Source organism: Tauraco erythrolophus, chromosome 5, assembly GCF_009769465.1.
Source record: "Tauraco erythrolophus isolate bTauEry1 chromosome 5, bTauEry1.pri, whole genome shotgun sequence".
NCBI classification, from domain to species: domain Eukaryota; kingdom Metazoa; phylum Chordata; class Aves; order Musophagiformes; family Musophagidae; genus Tauraco; species Tauraco erythrolophus.
Genome location: NC_141469.1, coordinates 34,019,781 through 34,035,775, shown reverse-complemented (window position 1 = coordinate 34,035,775; position 15,995 = coordinate 34,019,781). Strand labels below are relative to the sequence as shown.

The window sequence follows — 15,995 nt, the reverse complement described above, 5'->3', positions numbered from 1 at the left end:
CGCGGCCCCAACAGGTGGGAGCGGGCGCGGGGCGACCCCGGCACCGTGGCGGGGCCCGGGCGTCGCCGGCGGGGCCGAGCCCAGCGGAGCGGGCGGGCTGCCAGCACACAGCGGGGCCTCGCCGGTGCCACCCCTGCTAGCGCCCGAACGGCCTCTCCGGGACAGCCGCACCGAGCACCGGCACCTGCGTTTTCCTCACGACGTTCGGCTCTGCTCTCTTACTGTCCCTAGAACGCGCAGGCTAGCTTACAGGTAAAAGCTGCGGGCACCACGTGAACTGTCGGGTTTTACACACGCTGAAATCGCTGCAAGGCTGGAGGGTGGTTTGCATCTGGTCCACGGAACCCTGTGGATCCACAGACTGTCTTTACAGCATCCGTGGGAGGTAAGTAAGCAAGCAAACCTGTTCTCAAGTATGCTGAAGTACTCTGTGTAACCTTTGCCTCCGCTGAAAAACGTCTAGGGGAATGGCAAATTTTAAAACACTGAAACAGTCAGCTAGAGCAAACTCATGTTCATAAACGCCTTTATTCTTACAGACATCCACCCCAAAAACACCACAGGAAGGAAACGCAAAGGTATGTTAATTGTTCTGTTCACTAGGTAGCTGTCTTGGTATTTAACACGATTGTGACTGCTTAGCTTATAGCTGGCAGTGTCCTGCCTACCTCTTCTGTCTCTTGGAGGTGAGAGTGTCAGAGGCCCACGTATAGCACAGCTCATGTCAAAGAGAGCAAACACACTTTGTATGGGCAAATGAGAAGAGCTTAAGAAATAACACAGGAAGACTATAATCAAGCCATACTAAGAGATTAGGAGCCAACAAGAGGATAAAATGTCAATGTAGGCAGCTGCCATGGCACAATTCCTCCATCTAGCTTTTTGCGAAATGGTATGTAAATGATGGGGAAGCCTTATTTTCAGCATAAATTCTATTTGATATGCCTACATTAATCACTTTTTGCAGCAAGTGAAGACCCTCCTGATGCCTTTAGGTGTGTAAACTGTGGGCAGTTTGATTGAATCTTTTCTATTATAAGTATTCTGATCAAATATTCGTATTCTTCTCCATTGCATCCAAGACAGCATCACACCGTGGCCTTTGTGAAAGAATAAGGAGGACAACTGTACTTTCTGAAGGAAATAAGTTTAAAATGGGAGTAACATCCTGCAAACATTCTCAGCTACTTCTGGGAACAAAGCAAAATGCCAACACTTGAGCTTTCCTGGGAACTTCACCTAAATTACAAAGACCATAATGCCTTCTGAGGTAAAAAGAACACCAGTTCATTTAGACTGTGTGTGTAGCGTGTGTATATATATCCCTAAGCCGTATGTTTGCTGGATGTGCACTAGCTTTCTTGGAACTGAAAAGGTTTAAGCTGATGGTTTGTGGGGAAAAAAGAGTATCACAGAGCTGTATTAAAGTAAAGCTTCATCCAGCTGCTTGCAGTGATACCAACTCCCCCTACAAATTACCTGCAGACCTTGATTGCTCTTCATAACAAGATATTATAAATGAAATTAACCTTAGTGTTTAGCCTCTTCTTTTTGGAGAAAACTCTAGTCTACTGTATTAACAAGGGCCCTGTCCTGGGAGAATCCATTTATATTAGATATAATTTTTGTAAAATGTAGCAATTTTATGCTGTTCAACTCAGTATTACAGAGCATTTTTAATTCTGGACTTCATTTACAAACTTTGTATGTTAAAAAATTCACCCAGTTTGGCATATGATGCAGCATGCTTTTTTTTTTTTCGTTCTAAAATGAGGGGATGGATGCAAATCATGTTTACAGTGTGCAATCTGTTTCTACAGGTGTGTTGACTATTGAGATGGGTTAATTTGCACCCAAGTGCCAGCTAGTCCAGTATGAATTAATCTTTTACTTTTATCAGTGTAAGTCTGTAGATGGACACTCTTAAGCTATTTGTGATAGTTAAACCAGTCATGTCTCTGAAGGAAATTACGTTTGGAAACTAGTAATACTAAATCAACAGCCAAGGAGCTGTTTGAAGGTAGGAGCAGGTACATCTGATGTCCTTCACTTTTGCATTGTTGGAAATGAGCTAAGAGTTTGGTATGATTTTTTTTTTTTTTTGGTCATTTCAGGATTGTAGTGTTGTTAAAAGCATGTAATTTATTCAAACTAGAACTTAATGTAGCCTAATTATACTACTGTGTATGAGTCAAAGGTTTAAAAAAGATAGTTTAAACTATTATAGCTTTTAATATCACAATGATAGATTGGGCAGAAACTGGTGCAACTGCAGACAAAACTTCTGAGGACATTGTTTGAGCTGCATTACCCTGTAACATTTTTTAACTACGGATTTTTTTCCTTTTTAGGACTTTTATGCAGACACGGGAGTCTACCTTTTCGGTTCTCAGCACAGGGTCCACCTCTTGCTAGCAGCGATAAGACAAGTCATAAAACCAATTTAAATGGGATCAGAAGGCCAACTACATAAAATTTAATTTCGCTACAACTTCAAAACTTCAAAGATGCAGACAATAATCTGTAATGAACTATTATACCCTGAAATAAAGAACTCGCATTCAATTCAGAAGAATTTCCTAAAAAAAAAAAAATTAAAAAAAAAAAAAAAAGACTTATAGTTGTTCGAGAGGCAGAACTCAACATCTCTCTGAGCAATCTAGTTTTATAAGAAAACCAGCCGCAGACTTATCAACGAGAGCCACCGGGGCCTCCCGAGGGCTGTGCTTTAAGTGGCGCTCGCACCCCGCTGCAGCCATCTCAAAACACCTGCAGAGCCGCGCGGGATTAGGACAAAGTGCCCCAAACCCTCTCGTTTAGAGGAAAACTGCTGTAGCTTCGTGTTGATCGGTTGCTTTGAGCACAGCGGCTCCCCTCCACAAGCGAGCCGGGCGCCCCCGCGCCGCCAAGATGGTGCCGCGCCGCGGCCGCCGCCCCTTCCCCGCCCCGCGGCCGCCGTGCCGGGAGGCGGTGCCGGGGCGGCGGGACGCGGAAGTGCGGCGGGCAGCCGGCGGAGCCGCCATGGGGCCCCCGCTCCTTCTCCTCCTCCTGCTCGTCGGGCTCTTCCCTCGGGCCGACGGCCGGGGAAAGCTGCGGGCCTTCGTGGTCGCCCACAGCCACATGGACGTCGGCTGGGTTTACACGGTGCAGGTGCGGAGGGAGGCCCGCCGCGGTGGAGAGCGGCGCGGCCGCCGTCCCGGCGGCTGGTGGGCTGGGGTGGGGTGGGCCTGGCGGCTGGTGGGGCCGAGGCTCTCCGCTGCCCGACGTCGGCTCAGCTCCCCGTGCGCCTTCCCCCTTGAGCAAGTAGCCGGAGCCGTGTAACGCGGGCTGCGGGGGTCTGCCCGCGCCGGTCCTAACAGCTCCTGCCGGCAGAGAGACGCGTGCATCCTTGTAATGTCCGCCTCCCGCCCTGAGGCTGCCCTGGAGCGCGCTCCATCACCGCGGGGGTCGAGATCCCGACGCTCGTTTGGAGGCGGCGTGGTTTGCTTAGGAGCTGTGCCCGTGGGTTGGGGTTTGCGTGTGCTTGTGTTCCGCAGGGTGCGCCCGATGGAGTGGTTTGGTTTTGTTTTTAAGGAGAATCTTCAGTCTGTTTGATGGTGTGCTTTGATTATGTGGCAGATTTTCTTGGCCTGTTTGTTTATCTCGTTGCTAAGTCAGAACCCCAGGAAAACTTTCTGGATCCGACACGAGAGCGGGATTCCGGGTCCTCCATGGCTGGGCTGAGGTTGGAGCCTAGTGCCATAGAAGTGTAGTAGCAAAGTAATTTTTGTTAAATAAATGAGATGTAGAGCAAAATAAGTCAGGTGGGACATTAATAGCTTTTATATATGTTACTCAAAATCCTGAATTATTCTTCATTAGTAGGAATTTCTTTCATTTATGTGAAAGATACTGTGGATGTTTCACTGGCTAAAGTGATACGGCATCAGATGTTTAAGAGTGACTAATAAAGAAGAGTTAATGGCTTACCAAAGAATCTCTGCTGTGTGTGTATTTTGTCTTCCCTTTTTTTAGGAAAGATTAGTGAATTTCTCCTGTAATACTTCAGACTCCTACTCAGAAATTGCATAAGAGAACACAAAACTAGTTTTTATTTTGGGTCAGCTAGTGGTTGAAATCTCCGAGAGAAATGAAACACGTAATTAGCTGCCATTAAATCACAAGCATCAGCAATTCCTGTAGTCAAAAAACGCAAAGGCAACCTGTGGATCCTTTCAAATGTTTCTGTAGTAAAGTGAAACCTGAAGGTAACTCTCTGTGGAACACTAATGTGAGCCCAACCTATTTTATGGTTTTGGGCTGCTTAGTTATTAGATTTCACTCATGGCTGACAACATACTATTTTTTTTAGTGTTTCATTTTTCCATTTATAATGTGAAAAATAAGCATTTTATTTATGATATCAGAACAGCAATCTTTATTGTGTGCTGGAAATTATAGTATTGATGGAGAATCCCAGCATTTCATAAGACTTCTTTTCTTCTCAAAGAAAGCTGTCGGTTGCAATCTGATAATAGCGGTGGTACCATAACTTATGTGAGATGTGGCGTCTTACTGATGTATCTTACCATAGGTGTGAAAGACACCTCGCCATTGTCTAGAATGCAGTACAAAACAGTTTTACATCATGTTAGAAGTTTAAAATCTATATTTAAATAAGTAAAATCTTACCTGATTATGTATACTGGGTCACTGCTTATTGTTTCAGGGTATCTCATTAGCTGATAGAGGATGCGAACTGGAAAGAAAATGCTTATTGTTGCTTGCAAGTATCCTGGTTTGTGAGAACAATTATTTTCAACTCCCACCCAGACAATTGGGATTTATGAACTTTGTGTTGTTGGGTAATATCTTACTGCTTAGTTCCAGTGTAGTTGGAGTTTGAGTAAAGACTGGCTTGCCGTAATCTGCAAAATACCTCAAGAAAATATTTTCAGTAAGTTACCACACAGAATATTTTGGTATTTAAATTTGAAAAAAAATTGAAAAGTCCTCGTTCAGCTCAGCTCTTAAAATCCAGTGTACTCCACTTAATAGTTAAGAACTAAAATTTAGCCTGATGTTGTAGCCATTGTACGTATACTTGGATTTTAGGATGTGTTTTTTGTAGCCAATTGCTGGTGAAAAATTAAAATTCTGTAGCAATCGTTTGAGCGTGTCACTGTTGAGTATTAGTAAAACTTTAAAGCTACTCCCTTAACTAAAATTTCACTTTATATTAAACATCTAATCACAATCTCAATTTTAAAAAAACCCTCAAGAATTGATCGAGAAATCATTGAACAAGTAACTAATTAGATAAGCAATATGATATTTTAAGCCATTCCTCCTACACTCAAATGTTTTCCCTTTTCTGATGACACTTCAGCATTTTTACAAAGATAGCTGGATTTCAGTTGTGGAAAGCAACGGGTGAGGAAGTTCATTTGTGATTTGGATCACATCGTGCCCTTCTTATTTCAAAATGTGATTTTCGTATAGGAAACTTGCCTAAATTAAAACCATGGATTCATATTTTACATATGCCCATTAGTTTTCAGGTGAGTGAGAGATCTATATGTCAGTCACTTTCAGATGTATGTGTATGTATTGTGGTGTGCATTCTTAAGCAAGTACCAGTAGTTAAAAGTAGAAAAGTGTTATGCTTAGTATTAAAATAACTGCTATAACATGCAGATAACCTTGTTACAAGAAAACACAGACATTGCAGGAAATTCTAGGATCTCTGCTTTGCCTTTAGACATTCTATATGATTTTGAAATGAAGTAAAGGGTGGAAGACTGGATCTGGTCAGCAGAAGTTGTTCTGGCAAAGATAAGGGATAAGAGTACACGAAATATCTTAATGGGCACAACTTTAAAATTAACATGATGTTGTTTCATTTGATACCATAGGATGGGTTATAACCACGTGATAGGTTATTTGATGAATACAGCTGTCATGTTTGCATTCCAGTCAAATCCATAGGCCTCATTCTGGAATACAGGTTGCTTTAGAAATTATATAGAATAGATGCACAGATTCTGGATGATTCTACAAAGAGTCAAACTCTTTCTAAGAGTCTGTTGCCAGTTTGATTTTACTTGAACCTAAAACATCAAGTGGAATGGAGTTCTTTTTCATGGCTGAAACTTCTAGGGCCGAAATAGTTTAATTTACGTTATGTGTATCACTGTATTATACTGGTTTCTTCTTCTCTAAAGAAACAATTCTGATAATTCAGGCCATCAGAAGAAAAGTACAAATGGAAGAATAAAGCGTGCATGTGGGTTTTTAAACTATGTTGGTGCAAAGTGTTACTATTTATGGCATTGTTGATTTAAGGTAAGGAATGAGGGACAGGGCAGGCCTTTCCTAGTACATCAAAAAGAAAGGTTGTATCCGTGTCTGCAGATCTGGGGGGAAGTTAAAACAAGATCTGCACATGAGGTCCCCAGTGAGAGGATGCATTTTGGAGCAGAAGGGCCCACAAGCTGTACATAATCAGGGAGAACTGGCTCTTTCTGAGTGTAAAAGGGAAGTGTGCAACAAATGTGAGGTTTTTGATGTCTCTCTTCTCAAGCCCAATGAGGGTTCAAAACAGCCCATTTAGTATAGGCAAAATGGAGTTTATTTTCTACTTTTTTTTTTTCAGGAAAGTATGCACGCTTATGCAGCAAATGTCTACACGTCTGTTGTAGAAGAGCTAATGAAAGGAAAGCAGCGCAAATTTATTGCTGTGGAACAGGAATTCTTTCGACTCTGGTGGGATGCTGTAGCCACAGACACGCACAAGCAGCAGGTAGGTTGTACTAGAGCTGTACTTCCTGCTAACAAAGAATCTGTGCTCTTTTCAGAGGTCAAGGAGGGGCAAAGTACTTCACCATTTGCTTTTTACCCAGGTCTTGTGTAAGCTGTCTCTGAATCTGGTGGTACTTATGAAGGGACCTTAACTGTGAAGGCAGTTGCAAGAGGTTAAAACCCCAGCTATAGATTAGAGCAGTAGGAGGTAGTAACCTTTGCACTGAAGACTCTTTATGCTTTACAGTTCTTGTTTCGTCAGTGGCTTTCGTATTTGGGGGCATGCTAATATAAGATGGGGGTGAATCTGAAACAGGCTGCACCGGTATCTGTTAAACATTTGAAGCTTATAAACTGCTGCCTAACACTGCTTACAAGAAGGAACGTTTTTTCTTTGCAGTTAAGTACTGCTCAAACTGCTGCCATTTGTAAACAAGGATAGTCCAGCAAAGAGGTGACTGTAGATTCAACAGCAACAACTGTTTCTTGGGTTTGTTTATTTATAAGCTGAGACTCCTTTCAGTCTTAGAGCTTTGATGTGAGGACTGTTTTTTTTTCCTGGTAAAGACATTGAGAAGACATTGTCATTTCTTTCCTCTGGCATGAAACAAACATGCTGAAATCAAAGACTGGCTGGTAGCCTGGCAGCTGGTCATGTGTTGCATTGCAGTGCAAGATTTTTAAGTTTTGGACCCTAAAACCGGATGATATACAGATGCAGCTTCTCGTAGGTAGTCACCCAGAACTCCACCGTCGGTTTTGTTACTGGGGTCCAGCCAACAGCAGCGTATTACTTGCAGCACTTTCCATTTCTGTTTGTTTGAAGTGCTAGATATTTAAAGTGTCATGTATAAAAGACCCTTCTTGTCTGTTTTTTTTTTAACCTAGTCCTTCACTAAATTCTGAACTTTCTGTAATGTTTAGTATTAAAGTAACAGCTTACAACCTGTGTGCAGCTGACCTTTGTATGAGAGGTTTCGCTGTGTATAGGCATTTTGCTGTTTTTGTGGGGGCACTTTGTCCATACTTGCCTGTTGCAGGACAATTTTCTTGTTTGTTTTTAATTAGAAAACTGTACCATGAGTCTGGGATGGGGCAATTAAAGACAATAATATAGGAACTACTTTGTACAGGGACAGAATAGTACTCTTAACTTTCTAAGGTAAGTATGTTGTGCCACTGTAACCCAAATGTAAAGTAAAGGCCCGTGTTTCTAATATCTAATCTTGCTATTATGTGGAATCCAGAAGAGTAAATGTGTATCGCATTTGACCTCAGTAGTCACACATGTACACTAGTACACATGATTGGGCCTTTAATTTCCTGACCTAATTACTGATAATTGTTGCTTTTACGCATTTTTAGTCTGTTTTCTGGTTACTTTGTAGTTGCTTCTCTGAAAATTAAAATTACTAAAAGCAAATTCCTCTTAAGCCTTTGTGTCAAACACTTAATCTCTAATAATATTTAAGAGCTATGATGCTTGCTGATAAGTGACATGTTTTTAACATTCACAATTTGCAAATATTGGGCCTTGAAATCAGGTCACTCTGGTTACTGTCCTGCTTTTTCCACTTGAACTCTAGCTTTAACGATTTTCTGTAGTACAGGCTCTCTAGTTTTAATTTTGTCATATTTTTTTCTGAATTCCAATTTCACTTGGAATACAGGGTTTAATTCTAATTTCTTTTGGAATGTTTGCTTTGGATTAGAGCAGTAGTATTAAAAGCTAGGAAAAGGTACGGCCTGGGTACTGAAGCTGATTTTACACTTCAGGCAAGAGAATATATAGGAGTGAAATGTATTGCAGCAGTATTGTGCCAGCTTTGAACCTCTTAGTTCTCGGTGCATGTTATTTTCACAGTATTTTCTTGTGCGAACCATTCCTATCACCTTACCCTGGCTTGATGTCTGGATGTTTTAACTAGGAGGTAAAAAAGATGTGCAGCCACTTCTGTCTGGTTTGTAGGGGTGAGTTGATGTAAGGATAGTACTAGTTGTCCCAGAGACCACAGATATGTTCTACTACCGTAGTAGCCTGCTCCTTGTAGTACTGCTGCTTCTGTTTCCTCAGTTCCTCGTTCCCTTTGCCCGGTTCTAGTAAGCAAAAGTGCTTGTCATTAGAGATATTGATTTGTTTTTTTTCTGGGATTGCATATTATTTAAATTACTTGAATTATTTTTCTTGTGTTTTCAGCCTCTCAGTGGTTCCACGAAACTTAACATTAAAAAAATGTTTCCATGGCCCAAAGTTTGGATCAGAGGTATCTTTTTTGGACATCCATCCAAATGGGGAGTAATAGCCGCAGATGCTTTTCATGTAGGTCAAGACCAGTTCTGTGCTGACACCAGATATCACTTATCTGGTCTCCCAGCATGCTAATCAGTCACCACAGTCGGCTGGAACTAATTTATGAATGCTGAGCCCTGAAGCATTTTCACAACATTGTGAACGAGAGAAATGATTATAATCAAAATTGGCAATCTGGCATCGTATCTGAGCAGACACAGGGGCATTCACTGAAGGTTCCTGGGGAAATAAACATAATAGCTCTGGATTTGGCATCCTACATGACGGATTGAAAAAAAAAAAAAAGTGGAGATAAAAATACGTATTTATACAAATTTTCTTTGTTGGAAGTTTGAGGTATCTTTGAAGTACTAGGTAGTGAAGCAACTATAATAAAAACAGAAGACTCCCTGACACTTCTAGAAAGGGACACAGTCTATTACTCCCTTCCTCCAAACACTGCCCCCCTCTTCATTCAGCAAATTTGCTGAAAGCTGTATTTGTCAGCATGCTTGTTGTTTCTAGTGGCTGAAATTAAAAAAAAACAAAACCCAGAAAAACCATGAACAATTGAACAGCTCATAATATATTGACTGTTTTTAAACTAGGAAAAAGAGACCAGAAATGAAGGTTAGCAATGGGTTTATCAGGCAGGCAAACCTGCTACATGTGGAATAACTATTTCTTAATAAAGTGTGCTGTCTCTCACAAGTTGAGCAACCTGTCCATGCTCTGAACGCAAGGCAGATACATACAGAGTAGAATGGATGTGTTTGTGGCCATGGTGTGATGGCACACTCTGTCTCCCTCCTGGATCCCACAGATCTCAGTCTCCAAACTGTTACTGAGGTAGTGGACTAAAGGAAACCCTGGGAGCCTGGCCATTGCTGCTTGTATGAGTTTGCATATTGCTTGCTTTCCAAAGCCGAGACAGATGCAGCAGGAGGAAGACTTTGGGAGAGACTTTTGGTATCTTCTGTTTTAATCCTCCAGCTCTGTTGCCTTGAGGCAGGATCCTTGGCTGCTGCCAGTGCGATGTATGGGGACAAGTCTGGTGTTTAGATAGTATAAGGGCACAGTAACAGCCCTACTGAGGAACAACAGAAGGTCAGGGTCTAACTAACAGTGCATCCTTTGTGCCTGCTACCTGGTTTCAGTGTGAGCTGGCTAAGTCAATGCACTGTGCAGTGTGTTAGTATGCTTTTTTCTCCTTCTACTTCTGATAGCACTCAGTACAGACGGCCTTTTATCCAACTGTTGTCCTGGATGCCTTCTTGTCAAGTGTTGCGTCTAGGTAACATGCTGTGATCTGAAATGAATTTGCAACCTTTTTGGATAAGAATGAAATGATGTTTATGTTCTGTGTCTTAATTTCAATATCATAGGTCCATCAGTTGCTTCAGGAGGGACGACTGGAATTTGTCATTGGAGGGCAAGTGATGCATGATGAAGCTGTGACACTAATTGATGATCAAATTTTACAGTTGACGGGTATTTGCATTTAACTTTTATTTTTCATTGTTATGACCTTGGGGGGTTTTGTTTGTTTTTAATTTCTCCATCCCAAGTTTGCTATTATTTTCTTACTCTTTAAGAACTGATTAAAGAACCTCTTATTTTTTACTTGCCCATGAGTTATCTGTAAAAAAAATCTTTGCTTAAAAAAACCCCACCACACAACAGTTCTGCAGTAAGCAGAAGAGTTACTGAAAAGCTCACTTGCAGTTTAATCAATGTCATTTATAAACTCCTTTGGAGCAGAAGCCTTTTTTTTGTGTGTATGTGTTTGTATTTGAGAGCTTCAGCTCTTGGGAAGATGGTTATGGTGAAACTGAGGGTATGAGACGCTCTGGAAGAAAATACCTGGTAGCAATTCGGAGTGTGGGAAGGTTGTATCATTTAAGCAAAGTCTTCTGCAGAGTGTGGGCCATAGAATGTCACTGAGGTCATCTGAACTTAGTTGAAAGACTTGCTTGATGAAGAAACTCCCGTTTGTCATCACTACCAGCAGCCTTGTTAGAAGTAGGTGCGTATTTCCAAGATGCACCATTTCCCATTTTTATCTTCTAGCTTCTGCTTCCAGCCATTTACATGTTAACACCTTCCCATCTGATGGTTTAAAGAGTCTTTTAGTAATTAGGTTTATCTCCATGCTGTTAATGAAAAAAGAAACAGGATAAATCATGCCACTACTGTGCTATAGATGCCTGTAACATGCTGTGAGAGAGTAGCATGCTTTCTTGGGGTGGGAGGGGATGTGTGAGCACCATGTGTCTGCCCATTTCAAGGCTGCACTCTGGGCAGCTTTCTACGTGGGAGAGTGAAGGGTCAGAAAACACTTTTGTCATTTGCTGAATCTGACTGCATGGCACCACTGGCCTTGTTCCTTGCTTGTCAGTGTTTATCAGGAGCACAGGAATAGCAGCTGCTTTTGCGTGTCTGAGTCACCACATAGCACTCTGGCCAGGAGGAGAAGAGGGAATTAACATTATCTACTTTTTTTTTCCTCTTAGACTCCTGTGTTTAAAGGTTGTTATATGGGCTTAGTACACTGAACTCAGGACTTCTCCAAGGAAAACACTAATATGGACTGAAGAGTCCTTTTGTTAAATGCAAATACAGCTTTTTCTTTCATTGGAGTTAGCTGAAAAAAACCCATTATTTCTAATTTAATATTTCTATGTATAAACATAATTATTTTAAAAAGAAAATTCAAGTTTGGTAATTTATTCAGCAGGAGCAAAAATATTACTATATTTTAAAATTCTCTTTCATTTTTCCTGAAAGCACTCTGCTCAATTTGAGTATATGCAAACAAAAAAATGTGTCCTTGCATTGTATATGGAGTTTGTCTTGAGAAGACAAAGCCAGTGCAGACATTTGGGGCCTACATTTTGTGTTTTCTCCTGTCTGTCCAACCAGCTGTGTTTAGGAAAAGCCTAACAAACTGTCTAAAGTGTGCTACAGTCAGAAGAGTTAAAATAAACATATTATTTGTGAATATTTTCATTAGAGAAGACATTAACCATGAGAAAGATAAAGTGAAAAGAGAAGGCCATGCAAACTCAGTTGTTCAAATGTGATATTAAAATTTGGAATGGAGTTTGTCCAAAATTAGGAAGATATGGTTGGATTTTCATATAGTTCTGAGCACCATTCCAGAACTATGAAATTAAGATCTTCAATGGGGTTTTTGTTTGTTGTTTTTTTTATTTGGTTGAGTTTTTGTTGTTGATGAGAATCCTAGTGCCATATACTGGAGTTCTGAATAAAATCTACTGCTTATCTGGTTGGTTTTCTTTCATTTAAATGGTTTGTCTGAGTTTATTCTATTGTCTGGTCCTTCTGGTTTGGAGGTTTCTTTTTTTGAAACTCATTTCAATGCAAAATTAAAAACATCAGTTGTAAATAACATCTTTTATCAAGATTGCTATTAAACTTCGGCTTTTTTCTTTTTTTTTTTACAATTAAGGGTCATATTCATATTAGTTTTGTGTATTGGGTGGCTTCTCTGTCCCTTTATCATTCATGAGAGACTGTAAATTTCAGGGAATGGGTGGTATGATTTGAGCAAACACAAGCTAAAACCCAGCTTGTTGTTTTCAAGCAGACTCCAACCTGGCTATTAGCCTTAACTTAATCTGTATTTAAGTACTTTTTCCTGGGCCTGTCTCTAAGCATAATTCGTTTTTGTTATTCATCTTTTATGATGTTAATAAGTTATGCTTGGCATAGCAGAATAAGTATTGTCTGTGTGAAACTTTCTGTTGTGAATTGTTAAATTCCTGAAACTTTAGATTTAGCATTGGAAAACAGCAAAGAAGAACTATCCTTTAAGTGCTTATTTGTTATACTATATGCCTATTAAATTTATAAAATGAACTTGTAAAAATGTTCTTAACGTAAACAAATTTTGTTTTGCAGAAGGCCATGGATTTTTGTATGAAACTTTTGGGATCAGGCCTCAGTTTTCTTGGCACGTTGATCCTTTTGGAGCTTCAGCTACAACACCAACTCTTTTTGCTCTGGCTGGTTTTAATGCTCATCTTATTTCTCGGATTGACTATGATCTGAAGGCTGACATGCAGAAAAAAAAGGTAAAAACACCCTTGACTTCTGGTCAAGGATAAAATATAATCTAGCCTGAAGAAGATGGAAAATGTGGGCAGATGAGCAAGGTGTTAAGTGGATATTGAATTAGGAGTGTTGGAATGGGAGTCATCTAGAATGGGTTTCAGCTTCTCTTGAGAAAATCTTAGATATGTAGGGTTTTTATATGCTGTTTTAAAGTGTAATGTGTATGTTTGAGCACGGTGGTTGTCATGCTTGGAACACTTATTTGTGCCTGTAAAATTGATAATACTAGGTTAGTTAGAGTGGCAGCTAATATTTTTTTTTCTGAATTCAGGTTTTGTTTCATGTTCTCTTGCACAGTTTCCATACACAGTAAATGTTTTTCTTTTCATATCACAATGTTGGACCTGATCTGTCATCAATTTCACACACTAAATTATGTGAAAATAAAGGGCTTTCACTAGTACAAGCTGGGCATTAGGCAGTTTTTATGAATTTTGGGTGAAACTTAAGCATCTCTGAAGAAGACAACAAAATTCCTGTTGAATTTGATGAAGCCAGAACCTACCACCTTATATTTGCAGTGAATTGTGATACTTTGTTTTCTGCTAAAATCTTTTATGAGCTTTTGACAATCTTTTCCCATCTAATTCTTTTTTTTTTTTCTGGCACTTGACAGTCTGGAGGCTTCCAAAACTGTAAAAATTCTGTTTCAGTTGATTAAATATTGATTCCCACTGACTACAGTGCCATCCAGACTACATCTGAGTCCTTCCTAGCTTAGAGGTTTTCAGCTTCCACTGAAACAAGTGAGATGTAACGCCTGTGATAAGCTAGGCTTGCATCTGGATTTTAGCAGTATGTTGGCAGTGTGCTGTCTCCTCTCCTTCTCCATCAGTTCGAATAGGAAGAGGCAACACTGTAGTCTCCTGTATATAGCATGTGACCTTGCTTGTGGTGCCATCGGCTGGTCTTAAGTAAAACCACTTCAAGTGTTACAAGTGGTGGAAAGAGAGATGGGCACTCCAAAGTCTTAAGTTGTTAATGATGGTGTTTCTGCACTTGTCATCAAAGGTAACAGTTTCTCACCTTTTTTGTTTTCCAGAAGCTTCAGTTTGTATGGCTGGGCTCTCCTTCCTTGTCTGAAAGAGAGGCCATCTTCACCCATGTTATGGATCAGTACAGCTACTGTACCCCATCTCAAATACCTTTTTCAAACAGGTCTGAAGATTTTCCAAATAGGCAGAAATATTGATCACTTCTGAGAGTTTATATTGTTGGAGTTTAAGCATTTTCTTTGACTGTTTTCTTTCAACAGTGTTCTACTGCTTTCTCCTGACCTGCAGCAGGTCAAGGAGATGTCTAGACTGTGTAGATCTCAGTCAGGATTATAAAGCATCTCCAGCTTCCCACCATAATACATGAAGTTTGCTCAGTACCTGACAATTGAATACTCAAAAGTGACACTTACTACTGACAGGCATTACAAATACTTCAAAATGTTGTCAGACTTTAAAAAATAATGTTTTCTAGCACCAGGAGGCTCATACACACACACACACACACACACACGTATATATATATATATCTCGTGTCAGTCTTTATAAAAAAAGAAATAGAATAAAAATGTGGAACAAATCAATTGCTGTAGACAGTAAATGTCCAAAGCAGGACTGGGGTTTTGTTTCTCTGCCTGGAAAGTTAAGATTTAAAAACTCCAGGAAGGTCAGTATGGACTTGACTATTGCTAATTGATTTTCTGTGGGAGATTTTCAGCATTATATTGGGCTGAGATTGTGTATATTATATGTGTATAAACTAAAGCGACTAAAATTTTCCGTTTACTTTGTGAAAAAAATCCAAGAGCTTTTCAAAACTTTTGTTTTGCTCATTGGCTTATCCAGTAAAATACTCTTTGTAAATGAAGTCTGCCTGGGGGAGCATCCTCATTGTTACAAAGCTTGCTGTTTTGTTCTATAATTTCTTTGTTCTATGCCAGCAAGCAGCAGGGACTTGGAAAATTGCACAGTGCGAAAAGAAATCTGGACAACCTTCCCCCTACCTCTACCCTTGTATAAACACTACAGCCTAAATACTAGCAATGAATAAAAATTGATTTTTTTTTTATTTTTTTTTTTGCTTCTTATTCCCTGTGTGTCTGCATTTTATCCCAGCAACTTTTGATGTGTTTTTCCCAGTTGAATAAATCCTGTTTATAGCCTATTGCTTTCTCCTTCTACTTAGGTCAGGATTTTATTGGAATGGAATTGCAGCTTTCCCAGATCCACCAAAAGACGGTGTTTATCCAAACATGAGTCTCCCTGTTACAAATACGAACATCCATCTGTATGCACAAACCATGGTGGCAAACATTAAGGAGAGAGCAGCCTGGTTCCGAACAAGTGATGTTTTGTGGCCGTGGGTAAGTGCGTGATCAGCATTTGCTTTAGAAGTGGCAAATACACCTACAGCATGGACCATGGTACTTTGCTACAGTAAAAATGCGGGTACAAACCACATGTCAGTAAAGTGTTTTTCTAATAAGTGGAGTCCAAATGTCTGATTAGTAATGATTTTTAAAAACAAGAACTTCCTAGTACAGTCTGCCAGCTATCTAATAAGTCTTCCACGCTACTTAATACAGAAAGAAATGTGACAAAAATGTAAAGATAACGTCTTGTGAAACTATATATTGAAATATTGCTTCCTTTTTTTCTCTCCTTGTTTTAAATGATCTTTTTACATAACTGCTTAGCACAACGTAACTCTACGTTAACAAAAATGATAGCATTACAAGAAAATGTATTACGCATTAGGTAGACAAGGTTTCTTTTAACTGATGTGTAATCAT

At 40.0% G+C, this 15,995-nt stretch overlaps 1 protein-coding gene and 1 long non-coding RNA gene across 3 annotated transcripts in view; both read left to right on the top strand.

Annotated features, from left to right (window-relative positions):
* The first annotated feature begins 126 nt into the window (after positions 1-126).
* LOC147528712 (uncharacterized) lies at positions 127-2,565 on the top strand. 2 transcript variants are annotated; one of them, XR_015222176.1, is made up of 4 exons: positions 127-252; positions 540-578; positions 1,083-1,270; positions 2,352-2,565. It is a non-coding gene; the product is annotated as an uncharacterized LOC147528712 (long non-coding RNA). The 2 variants fall into 2 exon arrangements; XR_015222177.1 differs by lacking the exon at positions 127-252 and adding an exon at positions 267-385.
* Positions 2,566-3,021: 456 nt separating this feature from the next.
* The window catches only part of MAN2B2 (mannosidase alpha class 2B member 2), a 30,856-nt gene continuing 17,882 nt past the window's right edge, over positions 3,022-15,995 (top strand). Inside the window, exons 1-6 of the mRNA XM_086612027.1 lie at positions 3,022-3,150; positions 6,635-6,781; positions 10,456-10,561; positions 12,995-13,167; positions 14,250-14,365; positions 15,389-15,566. Coding sequence (XP_086468153.1) covers positions 3,022-3,150; positions 6,635-6,781; positions 10,456-10,561; positions 12,995-13,167; positions 14,250-14,365; positions 15,389-15,566 — 849 coding nt within the window. The remainder of the gene's footprint in view (positions 3,151-6,634; positions 6,782-10,455; positions 10,562-12,994; positions 13,168-14,249; positions 14,366-15,388; positions 15,567-15,995) is intronic.